Source organism: Plutella xylostella, chromosome 17 (genome assembly GCF_932276165.1).
Source record: "Plutella xylostella chromosome 17, ilPluXylo3.1, whole genome shotgun sequence".
In the NCBI taxonomy this organism is placed as follows: Eukaryota; Metazoa; Arthropoda; class Insecta; order Lepidoptera; family Plutellidae; genus Plutella; species Plutella xylostella.
Window position 1 is genome coordinate 10,320,022 of NC_063997.1, and position 17,971 is coordinate 10,337,992.

The 17,971-nt window shown below is 35.9% G+C and overlaps 1 protein-coding gene across 1 annotated transcript; it reads right to left on the reverse strand.

The window, feature by feature from the left end:
* Positions 1–15,002: 15,002 nt before the first annotated feature.
* LOC125488437 lies at positions 15,003–17,502 on the reverse strand. Its single transcript, XM_048626924.1, has 3 exons — positions 17,261–17,502; positions 15,735–16,735; positions 15,003–15,139 (listed from the first exon to the last, which is right to left on the reverse strand). Exons 1-3 carry the CDS (start codon positions 17,272–17,274, stop codon positions 15,003–15,005), a joined length of 1,152 nt encoding a protein of 383 aa, XP_048482881.1. The 5' UTR covers positions 17,275–17,502.
* Between the last annotated feature and the right edge of the window lie 469 nt (positions 17,503–17,971).

Here is a 17,971-nt window from a genome sequence, read left to right on the forward strand (position 1 = left end):
TACAAGTTATGTACAAACTAACTAGGAAAACCCTAATTACGTAAAACATGTCTGCATATTTAATCACTCATTAGTTGTAGAGAAAATACTTTCACTGTGACAGTGTTTAAGGCTGAGGTTCACTGAGAGGTTAAGGAAAATTGTTTTTATTTTAACTGTCAATCTTTGTCAGTATATTCCGAAATGTAAATGTACCTGGATTGTTTCAGAAACTGTCGGTAAATATTGAAAAATGTTAAAGTTACAAAATATCGAAAATGTATTTCATTCTAGGACGTAATATTTTGTTGACAAGCAGTTTATTATGAGTCAATCGATATTGGGTGAATATTTGGAGAGCTAAATTTGTCAGTTTTCATCGGGAGAATCTACTTATTTATTCGAATTTTGAGGCTATATTTGTATGGTACATGTAAAATGAAATTCTCTATCAAGGCCTATTTACAGTTTTACAACGATTCATATAAAATTAAAAAAAATGTATGACCAGATAACACTCAAATCCCATTTATATGGCGCGTCCAAACTCCAATTTCGTATACATTTTAGTTCATAAGTCTTACAATGTTCGCTTTGAAAACATTAAAATATAAATCCTTTATATTTCAATATATACTCGTGAAGTCCTTAATATTCATTGTCCTCTAAATATAATACAATAAAAGTTATTAAGCTTTTCAAAACGTCCGCACAATAAAAACTAATTTGTCTGGCCGTGTCTTTTCACGAACGCCACCATTGAAGGGTTGAATATTTTTGAACTTGCGTTCGAGTTCAATCAGATCAGTCCACCGCCCGTCTGCCGGCAGAGTGCACCGTCCGCGTGCGATTTGTGACGACGATAAATTGTGATAGCAAGCAGATAATCTGGACTTTGTACGGTAAGTGTCCTAATTTATATGTCCTGCCCTACATGCTTGCTGATGATACTTCTGTTTCGTTACTTAACCACATACGTGATCACACTGTATTCTACCTTTTTCCATAACAAGGTAGATGATTAAGTTCACAATTTAATTAATAATTTATTGTTTTTATGTAAAAACTCATTTATCTGCCACTCATTTGTCTGTTTTTATCTGGTACATAATGCCAGATAAATTTGTTGATGCCAGACCAATTATAATTAAAGACTTATGTCTACGCTAGGCTGGTTTGGACACGTACTCAGGCGTACTGAAAACGTACCAAAGGAAGCACTGACATGGCATCTAGAAGGCGGTAAACGAAGACTCGGCAGACCGCGAGTCGAAACATGGCAGCACTCTGTCAAAAAGGAAATATGCCAGGTGGGGATGTCTGGGCGGATGTAAGTAGTTGGCCTAAGATCGTAAAGAATGGTGGCGCTTCACTTCGGCCCTTTGCTCCCCAGCGGAGATTGGGAATAAGTATAAGTAAGTAAGTAGGTTGGTTTGAGCCTAGCGAAACTAGACCAGTCAATGCCATAAATTGACGTTTGGTAAATAAAGAAGAATCGGAGTATACAGGAGAAGCAAGCGCAATCTTTATGCACAATAAGTGACTGCTTGAGGCATGACATTTCTGCGGTTTGGGCTCATATAATTCGTATTCTTGAGTACTTATCCGAAATCAAACCAGAGATTCGAACACTGCATTTCATTTCTGATTCTCCGTCCAGTCAGTACCGAAACAAGAAAATATTCCACGTGATTTCATTCCTGCACATATACATAAAATCTGTGAAAACTATCACACACACGCACTCACGCCTTGTACTAATGTACTCCCTTGCGGGGTAGGCAGAGGTGCATTGCTGCACCCACTTTTCGCCAGAGTGTATGTTAGTCCCAATGTAATAGGGGGCGGGCCTATTGCCATTTTACGGGCACATCCAAGACCTGAGAACAAATATCTGTGTTTAAACAAATATCTGCCCCAGCCGGGAATCGAACCCGGGACCATCGGCTCAGTAGTCAGGTCACTAACCACTACGCCATTCGGTCGTGAAAACTATCACTTGGAATTATAGTGAAGCAGGACACGGAAAAGGTGCACCAGACGGCGTTGGTGCTGTACTAAAACGTACTGCTGATCGAGATGTATCTCAAGCTTTACCTTGAGATACATCCATATTAAAACTATAACTGATTTTATGGAAGTACTAGAACAAAACATAAAAAAACATTATACTGAAAAGAGTATCTGAGTATGATGTTAATGAAAAAGACTTACTTTTTCCCCAAGAAGTAAAATGCTTCCCGGGCTGTATGAAAATGCATCAAATTATTTGGAACAAGAATTCTGATGTACTGGCTGTCAGAAAACAGAGTTGCACACAAAAGGAATGTCTGTACACACCAGTAATGTGTAAGCATAATAAGCATCTTGGATACTATCGCATGGATACCACTAAACAGAAAGAAGTTGATGTAACGCCATTAAGTGAAGCACGAAATGTAGAAGTGGGAGCATCTTTTTGGACAGGGAAAGTGCAAAATAGAAAACTAGACGAAGAGAATAAAACAACTAAAAAAAACCGAGGTATTATGAAAGAACGAACAATCACGAAAGTTGATGCTAATAGCCCACAAATAATCAGAGGTCGATGGAATGTACTCAGAAATATGCGATTACCATATGGAAAAAACAAAATTCATCCACGACAGAAACAATAGAAGCGCAAAGTGCAAAAAACACAGGAAATCTCACGGAAAATTATGATATCGGGGAAGACCATGTTAGTGTTGACCTCCAAAACATAAAATCTTATTGGCTTGATGACGATGACTCTGACCATGATTAAAATATTTTTACATAATGTTTCTGCATCGTGAATCCCTGTCGTCATCCCTGCACTTTCTCATCTCTGAAGATTGTTATTTATTTTGTTAAGACCAATGAAAGTTCCTATTCGTACATTCCCATGTTTGCTATTTTTTATATTAACATGCTGCTTACAATAACAGTCTCTTAAATATATTTATTTCTTGGTAACAGCATGTTCAAATGCTGTACATATATTTAAGAGACTGTTTTAGATTGATAGACATAGAACAACGCGGACTCGGTCGTACTCAATGTTGATAGATAATCACTTACCTTCTTCGCTTTAGATTCTTCGAGTATTACATTTGTTTTTAATTTCCAATGGGTTGAGAAGATTAAATTTGATTGAGTGACGTTGAGTTTGTGTTAAAAGACTGAGTATTGTAAAGAATTTAATTTACCTCGAAACGATTAAATATTGTGTTATTTTTAAGAGCATGTTACCTAACTATCTCATATTATTTTTAATTATCCTGACTGATTTATTTTAAAAAATGCTGGTTGTGTTTAAAATAATGTTAGAAGATCTGTATTTGATTTTATGTTTAAAAACATTTTTTACTTAACTTGATTGAATAAACATTTTTTGAATTAGACTTTATTTATTACGAGGTAATGAATAATTTATAATTGATCTGGCCGAGCCTAATTAATATGTCTGCATGTTCTCATTGTTCTGGCTTATTCCTCATTCGTTTGGCAGGCTCATTAATTCACTTACGGTATCTCACAAACTACTCGTCAAAACATGAGGCAAATCACATTATATAGGTAATCTTCGATTCCCCTAAGCACGAGTTTACAGCAAAAGGGCTAGAGTTCAATTTTGAAAAATGCCAGGTAAATGAGGCAAAAACACTCGTTTTCAAATATTCACCCTATTGTTTTTTCATGATTCGTTTCCGACGGCACATAGGAACTTTTAGATACTCATTAGTATATTGACAAAATATCTTATATTTATTCTATCTTTGAGTTTCAAAGAAGAAATTTACTAACTAGTCAAAAATTACAAAGAAGAAATTTATATGTAAAAAACGGGTGTGCATAAGTATAATATTTTACTAACTGGGTGTTATAGAATATTTTGAGATTTTAAATGAATTCTAGCTTATTTTTATCGTATAGCAATAGCTAATAAGAAAATAAATTAGTAAAAAAAAACAATAAATGCGACAAAATGTTTATCAGTGCACGAGCAACTTTTGATTGATAATGCGGAATGATCGGTAGCAGTCGCGACGCGATCACGCGACCGATTCGATCACACGCGAGACGTGAATTACGTAATACGGCTGCGGAAGTGTGACGAGTAGTGACAAATGCGATCACACTGTGACGAATACCGTGGAGAGTTTTGAAAATAATCTTTAAGATAGATGATACTTAGATGATGATGAAATAGTTTATTTAATTCTGAGAGTTTGTTTTTACCCTCACGAGAAATGAAAAAGATTCACTTACAAAATACCCATACCAAATGGCCCCTAGAAAAATTGTTATTTTAACTAAAAATATTTACGTATTTGGTTGGCAAGATTCTGATGCGCTATGCTCGTGAATGTGCATATTTATACAAACACAAGCAATGAAAAAGTCCCATCGTCGCGTCGGCCAGAAAATGGGCATCACTTTAGTCGGAAACTCTAGCTATTAGTATGTTAGAAATCAAATGAAAAAACAACGGTAGTTAAATGTAATTTACCAGTAACTGAGTTTTTTGTTGTATTTTATAGCAGATTGGTCGATCTGTAGCTTTCATTGGAAGATATTTTTGATAACGATACATAATGTGGTCCCTAGATTTATTTATTTTATTTATTTATTGATGTTAGGGAAACAGACAGTATCATAATACTATAAATTAAAGTTCTTAGTTAATACATAGACCAGTAAAGTTTCCACTATTAGATATAACTTAAACTAAGGTATTAGGTTAATTCTTAAAAAATTAACAAAGTTGTAAATAAGTAAGTACCTACAAGTAACTTTTACAAAAACAGAAACTAAATTACATCTAAAATTAATTTCTTAAATTTTCAATGATTTGTTTTTTGTAAATATTAAAACTGAAATGAAGTGGATCTAAATGGTTAAACTTATTATTATAATTCTTACAAGCTCTATATAAAAATGAATTAGCAGCGTAATTAGTTTTGACTGCAGGCAGACTAAAGAAGAGTTTACTTCTAGAGTTAACGCGGGGGCAACGGTAACATATATGTATTATTTAAAAGATATGATGAATCAATTTCATTATTAATTAATTTATAAAGAAACAACTGATCTCTCATATTGCGTCTATCGGACAGGCTATCAATTTGATTTGTATTAATATTGTTAAACCTAAAATTAATAAGCTTCAAAAAAATATTTTGAACCCTTTCCAAAATATTTGTATAAATATCATATTGTGGATTCCATACAGTGGACCCATATTCAAGAACCGAGCGGACAAAGGAGTTGTATAGTTTTATCAATGTAGAGGATTGTTTAAAGTCTCTACCAACTCTAAAGATGAAACCAAGCATTCTATAAGCTTTACCTGATACTGTTTCAATATGTTTATTAAAAACAAGTTTATTATCCAAATAAACACCCAGATCTTTGACCTCTGTCACTCTAACCAATGGTTCATCTTGCAATTTGTAGTTAAATAATATTGTTTTTTTTTTCCCGAAAAAAATATAATATTACATTTTTTTGCATTCAATTTCAAAAGATTATTACTACAATAGGAACATAATGCATCAAGATCATCCTGAAATTTTGTGCAGTCGATTTCACTATCAATAATTTTAAATATTTTGTTATCATCGGCATATAGCAGAAAGTTCGAATGTTGGAAAATTTTAAATATATCATTAATAAACACATTAAACAAAAGAGGGCCAAGATGCGAACCCTGTGGGATTTCATAGAGTCATAGTATCTTATGGATAAATAATTGTTATTCTGCTATACAACCTGCAGGTATACTGAGCTATAAAGGAACTTCGAATTTGTGTCATGTACAATATGATATCCTCCGGCGGACACGGCTACGGAAACTGCTGCTGGTTGGGGTTGCGCCTTAGGATCGCACGGAAATGGCTGATATAGCCAATCTTCTTGGAGAACATGTACAATATACCCTATCTGAAATGTAGAGCCTATAATATCGAGTGACATGTGCGGTAAGCTTACGGAAGATGCGTGTCAGCTAATGTAGTGTTCTCACAATCTCACAGTAACGTGTCACCAGGAAGTCGCACGCTTTACGTCAACGCGAGGGGAAATCTCACTTGCACGGTGGCACGTGATGGTTTTAGCCGGAGAATAATGTGAACTTTAGTTTTTTGCGTCGCTACAAGATTGGTGAAACTCTTGAAATGAGCTGATTATTAACCTTTTGCGTCCCAAAGTCCGATATCATGCCTTACGGCATTACATTTATATTGTTGAGAGGTGCAGTCATGCGACCGATTAGTGGGAAGACCTGATGGAGCAGTGGTTAACTCTTACTGTAGTGCCCTATGGTGGTCATGGGTTTAATCCCGGCCAGAACGAACACATCTTTAAAATAATATTTTGGGATATCTTCTCCCGTTAGGTTCCCTTGGCTTAAAACTTTGGTTTTTGTGATAAACCAGATACTTATTCAGCTTCTTGTATACGAAATAGTGTCAAAATCTGTTCAGTCGTTTTTGGTGAAAAGTAACAAACTACTAAATTATGTTATTATTGGAGTTTAGGAAGTGTTGTTATATGTATAAATAAATATGTATTGTTCATTGTATGAATCCAGTTGCATGAATCAATTGTCAACGCAATAACTAACGTACATTACTTAACGTTATAAAAACTTCAATTGATACCTAATGGTACGATATGTTCCCATGAAAACCGATCGATAAAAGAAAGAAATAGATTTCACGCAATTTACTAGTAAAAAACAACTGTGGAGTAAGAATTCATTGACATACATTTTTATTTGATACTCGGAAAGTGTGGAGAAATCTTTCCCATGTGTCCCATGAGTATAATAACATGATACAATGAAAGCCATTGTTTAAGTAATGTTACACCTATTATGTTGCATATATGTATTGCTGCAGTTTTGTTAGAAAGGTGACATGTATAATTTAATAATTAATAATAGGTGGGGATATCTCACACACGGCCATCCAACCCCAAGCTAGGTGGAGCCAGTATTATGGGTATCAGACTGCTGATATAACTACTTACCCAAGGGTCCAGTACAAATATGTGTGTTTAAACAAAGATCAGCCCCGGGCGGGAATCGAACCCGCGACATTCGGCATAGCAGTCAGGGTCACTAACGTCGTCAATGTTAGAATTAGGGGATTAGTCAGTCATGAAATTTAATTGTAAAACCTTAGTTTTACCTTCGGCTGGTTTAGTTTATATTTTATATTTATGTAAGTACGTCTGCCTCTGTTCCTACTGTGAGGTAAAAAAAGTAATTTTTACACAATGGTGGGACTAGAAACCGATGGAAGCTGCTGTAAGTTAAATAATGTACAATGCGTTGAAAGTCTGTCACATTAAACGCGATTTAATATTAGAAAACGTGTATACTTAGTAGATCCATGTAAGAAAAAAGGTAAATGGTACTCTTCATTCTGCTAACTTTAGAATTATGTATTACCATTTATATTTATTTTGTAAAAAATATTCTATACTCCTAAGAAGTATTTTCTCTACTTACCAAAAAGTCTCCTGCAACAAGAAAGTTTTTGACGATATCATATTATTATAAACTACATAGAAAAGGAGGAATAAAAATGAATTTAAGTAACCACTTGATATAATTTGGGTCATGTGGCAATATTGTACTATTGTTCTGCAATCCGTATCAGGCTGGCTTGCTGCCAGTTTCAGTGACTCTATCTATCGATGATTGCGGCAGATATAATATTATTATCCCGTAGTATGCATACTATTGCATACTAAATACTAATAAATAAACAATACTACCCGTTGCGAAGTTTGCGATGTCGGTCTTATATACTTATCGTTATTTGTATGTTGTATTGCTGGATAGATTTAAAGTTCACTTACTTATTTAGAATCTCAGTAGGCAAACTGATCATCCTATTCGCTCCAAATAGGGTAGATCAAACTATGAACACTAGGCATACCATACTATCTCAGTCGGAGGCATACAGCCTTACTACAATCACCTTACAATAAACTAAGATCATAGCTTTACACTCGGAGTACTCGTACTGTCAACAAATGTGGCATAGCAGTTGAAGTTACACACAATATAGAAGGAAATGTATCAATATCAGAGGGGATCATAAGGAAATATTGGATTCTTTGTTACGCATCTACTAAGATTTCCTTGTAAATATGTAATAGGTACTTATTATTTATAGGTATTGCATGTTTTAACTTTTAGTAGTGACACGTCTAACATGAGCACTTTCTAACACTTTACTATAATTTGTTACTGTACAGTTTCATTTAATACATCCATAAACACTAAATGAAAGATTTATGTAGGCACCATAAAAATATAGTTTGAAACTTTATTCTGTAGGTATTTTTTATAATATATTATGTTATTCATGGTGTCCGTTATTGTACCTATAGTTACATATCCAAACATCATAATAATTTTGATCAGTTTGACCTTTGACCAAAATGGGTGTCTTCACATAATAATATGCTATTCATGTAAGTAATTAATAAATCAGTGAGACAACATCAAGTCAGTGATATGAAAACCGAAAGTGTAGTCCTCGCCACACTCGGGAGAAAGCCAGACCTTGCACTTGAGAAGCGAAAGTAGACAGAGACGGGGGTCACTCTCTAAATCGACGAACGGACGAACGAGAATTGTCACTCAATCGGCATGCCTAATACAAAGACATAGAGTCGTGGTTAGCGCTGCAATTTTGTTTTTCTAAGCTTCGGAGCGCTGCGCTAACACTGCTCTATCTCGTTGTATTAAGTGTGTCAATTGCGTGACAATTCTTTATCGTTCGTTCATAGATTAAGAGAGTGACCCCCAGGTGCAGACGTATAGTTAACTGATCTATTCTGTCTTATTACTTACGCCGTAAGAGTAAAGTTTCAACGGCAACGATTGTGTTCTTGTTTTTGATTGTACTAGGCCTGTACTTTTACAGCCTACTGTACTATACATTGTTTTATACCAGTTTCCCGACTTGCCAAGGGAATTATACCACGGATAAGAAAATGAGGTATAATTTATAAGTATCGAAGTAGGTACATACTCAATTACTATGAGATCGTGTTACTGATAAACAGGCAACAGGCACTTTTGACAGGCAGTTTTTTTTTATTCTATGATTTTAAATATAAAAATAAAGGATTAAAAATTAATCAAAACAATGTATGTTTAGCATGTCTTATGCTTTACTGAGGCCACGTAACACATACACATGTATGGTTCGAAACTTAGAGTTTTCCTAACCATGTTTCAGCAAGATGTACATTATAAATTATACGGCACGGCAGTACTTACCTACTTAAAACACACACACACACACACACACACACACACACCCACACACACACTCACGCCTTGTACTAATGTACTCCCTTGCGGGGTAGGCAGAGATGCATTGCTGCACCCACTTTTCGCCAGAGTATTATGTTAGTTCCAATGTAATAGGGGGCGGGCCTATTGCCATTTTACGGGCACATCCAAGACCCGGGAACAAATATCTGTGTTTAAACAAATATCTGCCCCAGCCGGGAATCGAACCCGGGACCTTCGGCTCAGTAGTCGGGCCACTAACCACTACGCCATTCGGTCGTCTCAAAGTCTCTCGCCTACTTAAAAATAAAACAAAATCGAAGCACAACACAAACTACTTACCTAGTTATGTTGTAAATTGTAATAAAGAAAAAACCAAAGCCATAGATTTATTGACAAATTCCATGAAATTTTACATAACTGATCGAGGCGGTTGAAGCGTAATATTTGGTAACAACGTTAATCTAATTTGGTTTGCGATGACTAAATATCTGTTGTTATCTAACCAATATACTATTGCAGAACCTATTTTAATTAGATTCTTAGAAACATACTGATCACTAATCATTATTTTAATTATTCCTTTAGAGCTCTTTAGTACACTTTGACCCCTCTTTGATCATAAATATCCTTCCACCCTAAGGTTGTCTTGAAAAAATCGCTTTAAGCGATAAGACCGTCATTTTTGTACATATGTGTTAGTATTTAAGTTAAGTAGTTAAGTTCAAAAAAAAAAATTACAAATAACAAGCAAGCACATACCTACTATCATTCAGGTTTATGCCCCAACATCATCGCACACTGACGAAGATACTGAAATGTTCTATGATAGCTTAGACAAAGCTTATGACGAACATAGAGGTACATGGACGTTGGTCATTGGTGATTTTAATGCTAAAATTGGCAGCAGACAGCCAATGGACAATGACCAAATACTTGGTCCTTATGGTCTAGGAAACCGAAATGATCGCGGGACGCGTCTGTTGCAATTCGCTTTTGGGCAAAGCTTGAATGTGAGCAATAGTTTTTACTACAAAAAACCACAACGTCGCTGGACCTGGATCTCACCAGACGGCCTCACCAAAAATGAAATAGATTTCGTACTGTCATCAGACAAAAGTGTAGTCAAAGACATAACTGTTTTAAATCAATTTAAATATAGTTCCGACCACAGACCAGTCCGCGCCAAAATTTCATTGAACGTTAAAGCCACTCGTAAAAAGCTATATGCCAAACAAAACACAATAAGTAAAGACGATTTGATTATGAATGCTGAAATTTTTAACTTAGAGTTGAGTAACAGTTTTAAAGAATTGAGTAACGACACTGATAATGTAGAACAGGAATACGATAACATTCAAACAGCCATCAACACTGCTAAAAATAAAATTAAACAAAAATCACACCGACGACACAGTAACAAATTATCCCCTGATACATTGTTATTATTAGAAGAAAGAGAATCCCACCCAAAATGCTCACGTGAATACAATAACCTAGATAGACAGGTGAAGCGTGCTATAAGGAGGGACATTAGATCATTTAACACGGAGGTTATCAAACTAGCATTAGAGAACAATAAATCACTTAGAGCAGCAAAAAATGGCATAAGCAAAGGCAAATCGTGGATAACAAAATTGACAGATGAAAATGGCAATGAACAAGGAGGAAGGGATAAAGTCATTAAAATTTGTACTTCATTTTATAAAGCCCTTTACTCAGATCCCGCCAAAAATAATAATACAAATTTAGATTCAGGTAAAACATACTCCCGCCCCGACTCTATCCCATTTATAACAGGTTTTGAGGTTCATCGCGCCATTATGAGCCTCAAATGTGACAAAAGCCCAGGAGATGACGGAATCACCTCAGATCTGTTAAGAGTGGGGAAGTCGGTCTTAATACCCCATATAGCAAATCTGTGCAATATTATATTGACGACTGGAAAAGTTCCGAAAAAGCTATGCCACTCTAATATAGTACTACTTCACAAGAAGGGAGATAAATCCGATATTGGTAACTACAGACCTATCAGCCTGATATCCCACATTTACAAAATTTTTATAAAAATAATAGAAAGTCGCATTTCCCACATACTGGACGCAAATCAACCGCCTGAACAAGCTGGATTCCGACCCAACTTTTCCACCACAGATCATCTCCACACCCCTTAACCAGATAGTTGAAAAGTGTTCCGAATACCACACACCTTTATATTTAGCCTTTGTAGATTACAGTAAAGCTTTCGACAGTCTATCTCATTCTTCAATTTTCGAAGCTCTAGAAAATCAAAAAATTCCCAACACATATATAGACCTCATCAAAATCATTTATCAAAATAGCACGGCAAAAATAAAATTACAGTCACCTGGACCACTTTTTGACATAGAAAAAGGCGTGAAACAGGGAGATCCGCTATCTCCAAAGCTATTTACCTGCACGCTCGAAGAGGTATTCAGAAAGCTCGCGGTTTCATGGGAAAACAAAGGTATCGACATCGGTGGCAGAAGATTAACCAATCTTCGCTTCGCCGATGATATCGTGCTGTTTTCCCCGTCGGCATCAACACTCGAACGCATGCTGCAAGATCTCAGCGCGGCAAGCCTTCAAGTCGGATTGTCGATGAATCGGTCCAAAACGAAGATCATGTCTAACAGCGTGAAACATAGGGTCACGGTAGACGGTCAGGATATACAATATGTCAACGAGTACATTTACTTAGGCCAGCTAGTCTCATTCGAAAACAGGCAAGACAAGGAGATCGATAGACGCATCGATAACGCCTGGAAGAGCTACTGGTCTATGAAGCAGCTGATGAAGGGCAACCTTCCACTGTCACTCAAGCGCAAACTCGTTGACATGTGTATCTTGCCCGTCCTAACCTACGGCGCACAGACATGGTCACTGACCGAACATCAAAAGACCAGACTGAAGGTCTGCCAAAGAGCGATGGAGCGTAGTATTCTAGGTGTAAAATTGACAGACCGTGTCAGGAACACCGCACTACGCTCCCAAACCCGCATAATCGATGTTGGTGTCGAGACCGCGAAGCTCAAATGGAACTGGGCCGGCCACGTCTGCCGAATGCACCCGGACCGGTGGGCCAAGATAGCGACCGAGTGGGTGCCGGGCGACGGGCGCCGGCGGAGAGGCAGGCCGAGAAGGAGGTGGCGGGACGACCTCGTCAAATATTTGCCGGATTGGGAGGTAGCCGCATTGGATCGGGAGAAGTGGAAAATTAAAGGGGAGGTCTTTGCCCAGCAGTGGGAAAACACATAGACTATTAAAAAAAAAAAAAAAAAAAAAGTTAAGTTTATTTTATGTGTGTGTACAAATAAAGAATATTCTATCTATCTAATCAGGCCTGTATTCGTATTCCCATGGGTTAACTTCTGAACATGGCTTGTCATAATTACGCTAATGATGAATCCATATCGATGTCCGTTTGATCTACTTACCAGTCTGCAGGGATTTTGTTACAACCTTGGCAGCCTAGTTGGAAATAATTCTAAGAAAATATATTATACGCAACTATATCATAAGTAAAAGAGACGAAAACGGAAATGGATCCTAACTTATTATTTTAGTCGCTGTTAAAATAAATTTACCTTTATTTAAATAATATAAATATTTGAATAAATTAAGAATTTTGTTTTAAACACACAATCGACAAAAAGAACAAAAAGATCTTTATTTTCATAAGTTTTATGTTTTTATCTATTTCTATTTACCTAATCATCTTGGTGGTAGTTTGTTAATATTTAATATATTTTTAAGAGGATAATTTTGAGTAGTTATAATATGAATTATGAAATAACTTGCGATGACCGGATATGAACATCCTGTATGACCCTTGAGTGCGTATTTAAACTTTAAAAGTCAGTCTAATGCTTATACCTAACTAATACCTAAGTATGCAAGATTTTAAGTGAAAAGGAAATATAAATTTTGTGATAATATTGCGAAAGCTATGGAATATCTTGATGTAAAGGTGCTTTTAGTTACTTAAAGTTGTTAGTATATAAAACTTTCTGGAAAACACATTTACGCAGTAATTAGTGACAAATTCATTTACATTTCATTCATCAAATTACATTTTGAAACTGAAAATCGTTGCCAAATAAGCTCGCGTTAGAAAAAGGACATAGGTACCTACTTGTTACATAATATATTATTATGTGAGATGATGAGACCGGTACAGCATAAACGCCATAATTATCATTGTACCGAGCAGCAGTCTTGAGAAAGAAATGACTACCAACCTTCGATAGGAGACCCGAAGAAGAATTTCACATACAATTTTATATCTGTGTAGGGAGCGGCAGTGGAGGGATAGCCTAATAATATATCCTTCATAGTCTGTGTCCTATTTATAAAAGTAGGTAAAGACATAAGACATTCTTATGTACTTATACTAAAAAAATGCATCTTATTTACTTAAATGGTTATTCGCAAGAGCTACAATTACGTAGGACTTCAAAGTACTAAGTATGGTAATGTAGTATTTGGGTAAAGGTTGCTAGAAGTCTTGCCTTGAATACCATAGCTTTAGAAAATATTAAATTCGCTTTTATTTCTATCTTATTAAAGATGAATATTCCTTACTATTCCATTTTCAGATCTTATCGTGGTAAGTGGATTCTTCTTAAACTTAATTGCAAAGTGCACAAAGTATGATAATTGTAGTAATTTGGCAAACATTTTAATTCATTTTCCTAAATAATTAACTCAGGAATAGAAATACTTAGCTTAGGTACCTACGAGTACTTAGTCTACATTTACAGGACGCAATCAAATGTTGAAAATATGCTAGATACGCTTTTCTATGGCTTAATTACAACGACAAGTTATGTACTTACGTACCTACTACGTATGTTTAAAAGAAAGAAAGAAAGAAAGAAAGAAAGAAAGATACATTATTTATTTGACACACTGGGACACAATAATAAGACAGAAAAAGAAACAATAACAAAATAACGAGAATACTTTATACAGAACAAACAAAACAAACAAATAAAGGATGCTGTTCAGAGTGTCAAAACGGCACCAGCTCAGCATATGCTGTGGACAGTGAGGCCACAGCGCGGGTTTTCAGCTGGCCCTTGAGTTGACCTCAGTCACGAACGTTTAACGTTTCCTTTGGCCATATTTAAATGATTACATGTATCTACAGCAATTGAAGAAACCTGATACTCAAATTTCATACATGTCGGCGTCGTCGCGTAAAAAAAGCCAGGGTGTTATACACTCACGACTCTCACGAGCTATGAAAAAGGTCAAGCGACAATAGAACCAAATTAATCGTAAACAGAAAATACGACTTCAATGACGCTGTGTGCAATATATAAGTACTTTTAACATCGCATCAGAATATTACCAGCTAAAAACGTAAATATTGAAATCCAATAATGAAATGTTATAAAAATTAGAGCCATTTAATGTCGGCATTTTGTGAGTGGAACTTTCTCATCGCTCTTGAGTGCATTATATTGTACTAGCTGTTCCCGCGCGCTTCGCTTCTCCTTTAAAAGTTTTCCCGTGGGAATTCCGGGATAAAAAGTAGCCTATGTTCTTTCCCAGGGTCTAGACCGTATGTATACCAAATTTCATTCAAATCCGTTCAGTAGTTTTGGCGTGAAAGAGTAACAGACAGACAGACAAACACAGTTACTTTCACATTTATAATATTAGTTAGGATTCCTCACCTGGCCCGCTGCCGGAGGCGGGCGGCGGCCTGCAGACTCGCATACCCGTAGCGCGTGAGCCGCGCCGCCTCCTCGGAGGGAGCACTGAACGCCGCCACGTAGCGCGCCGGGTTCGTGTCGTCCAGCCAGAGACCTGCATGGTATTATGCTTGTGAATATATCTAAGAACACTTGGGGTAACAATACCTATGACCCAAAAAAAAACGGCGAAAATCAGCCCAGCAGTTTAGGAGGTACGGCTACGTTACTACCGAAAAAGAGGGGTTTTATACACCCCTTTTTTCGTCGGGTCTTAATAATTATTTATTTATTTAACTCTTTATTGTACAAATATTACAAATAAAAGTACAAAGGGTGGACTTAATGCTAAAAGCATTTTCTGCCAGTCAACATTATTGATTATTTGTAAATGGTGGAAATCATGGGCGTGAGATTCAGAAGCAGGTTTAACATAGAGATTGTCAAATTTTCAATTGTACGCTTGAGGAATTCTACTCAAGCTTGCACAGCAACAATCCAGCCAGTCAAAGTGCTGTATTTGATACCTACTTAAATTGTGCTTAACTTTACCATAAACAATGTCAATAATGTATTTTTTGTGTAATAATGATTATTTTATTTCTATTATTTAACCTTTTGTAACGTAAAATAAGAATGTAGGTATGCGCTTTATGTACTTTTAATTAAGGATTTAAGGAACTAATATTTAAAAGTTGTTATTAACTTACCCATAGAATACAACTTCGGCTCCATAATACTGTATAACTCATGCATTTTTCTCATTCCATAATCCGCCGCCTCCATTATGTCTTTCTTTTCCTCATTAGTTAAATTTGTTTCAGGTATGTCTTCATCCTCATAATCATCATCGTCAAAAAATTGTGCGGATATCTCTTCCAAGAAGTCGTCATTCTTTGTAGAATTTGCCGGTAGTTTCACATCAGTCTCTGCTCCAAGATCCGAGGTAGGACTTGCTTTTGTCAAGTTTTCTTTATCACAATAGGTGACGATTATAGTCGAGATGTTTTTGACCTCGGAAAATGAGTGGTTCTTACTGCGATCTCTTTCTATGACAGTTATGTTGTGAAGTTCTTTGGTCAACGTGCTGTTGAACATCGGCATCAAATGTTTCAGGATTTCTATAATGTTATGTGATGTTGAATTGCTTTTGTTAGCGTTATTCGGTTCTATGGTCATTATTTCTACATACGTTGTTTGGTTATTCTCAGTCTGGTTCACTTGTTTATCGTAATCCTTTTTTATGTTTTCAACTGTGGCATTAAAATTAATTATTTCTGTTGCATGGTTTTTCAAATTTTCAAAATGTTCTAGAAATATATTTGTTTTATTAGTTTTTTCATTAGTCTTAGCTTCTGACACAGTATCACTTTTAGTTATATTGATTTGAGTTTTATTGAAGCTTTTAGGTAAACTGAGGATTATAGCTTCATTCAGCTCATCTTTATCGTCATGCCTTAGATTTTTATCTGATGTTAAATTATTTTTTATTTGATTGATGGATTCGATTATTGCATTTATTTGATCATCTTGTAAGGATCTGTTTGCTGTAACATTGGCAATAGCTTCAAGATATTGTTTGGCTTTTTCTTTATCATCATTTTCAATTGTTTTATTTATGTTAGTAGTATTTTTTGTTATGGTCTCAACATTTTCGTTGTAAGCATTCTGAACGAAAATTACTAATAATATCGTTAGAACTAGTTTGTATCTGAAAAATAATAAACTTCATAAATTAGAATGGAGTTGAGAGATTAAGAGTCTTCGAGTTCGAGTATTGTTGAGATTAAGTCTTGCCTAATTCGATAAAGATAATTTATGTAATGACTTTATTGAACTACATAAACTTTTAATATACACAAATAATTTGGTAACTACCTGATAAATGGCTAATGTGATGATTAAATTTCACTATCACTATAAGAGCCTATTTAAACGAGCAATTAAATCGCTTAACTAACCAAGTGCTAATCGGGGTGACCTTAGTGAGTACATCTATACGTTCATATTGGCTTTCTCACATTAGCCTGTCTGTTCGTCTGGCAGAAAAGGAAAGTCGACTTTCACTCTATAACTCCACAAACAACATAATATCATGTCATTTCGAATTCCGATAGCAACGATAAACATCGCGCTATGCTATTGGAGACAAATATCCAATCATTAGGTTCATTTTATTATTTACTAGTACTACTTTATAGTAAATGGGCTTGTTACTTTATAACCTGTTACTAACCTGACAACCTCCATATTTGTAGTCAATTGTTTGTTTTCATATTTTATTACAACTGTACCTTAATCCATACACAAAACAGCGGTCAATAACACACACAATAAAAAAAAAAAACAAAACAGAAAAAATATAGAATGCACTCAATCGAATTTACTGTTTTGAATTTCGAGCTAGGTTTTTCTCGTTCCGACAGACGAGTCGGATTTAAATTAGGTTTTTCAAGGCCCCGATATCCCGTGGATCGAGGTGGGATGGCGTGAGAGGACTAGCTCTTACATAAGTCGGAGACTCTGGTGTGATCAAAGTACTGTTATAAGGCCTCGGGCGAACGATGATCTCGGGTCGGCCTGCTTGTTTTGTGGCAAAATGAGCTTTTTAGACGCGTTTACAGTCGGCGAGCATCGCCACTTATTGGACCTGAAGCTGAGTTAAACGAGTATTTAATCATCCTTCATTGGAAGAAGACCCCTGCCCATGGGTTGTATTGTAATGATGAGTATTAATGAAGGTTACTGCGTTCCCTTATCGGTGCCCCATTACTTACGGAATTTCGACGAAACCAAGTAGTTTTCCCAGAAAAAAGTACCCGTTCCAGGGTGTCAGCTGCTTCTTCTTGGCGTGCCGGTAACAAACACCTGGTAGTCAGCTTCGTACATACTAAATATCATCAAAATTCATCCAGCTGTTTTACCGTGAAAGAGTCACAAACATCCA

What these genes read in the sequence shown, in the direction of transcription:
- LOC125488437 (XM_048626924.1), bottom strand. An exon ending in GCCGAAGTTGTATTCTATGG is followed by an intron (nt 15,140 to 15,734) that starts GTAAGTTAATAA and finishes AATACCATGCAG; the next exon opens with GTCTCTGGCTGGACGACACG.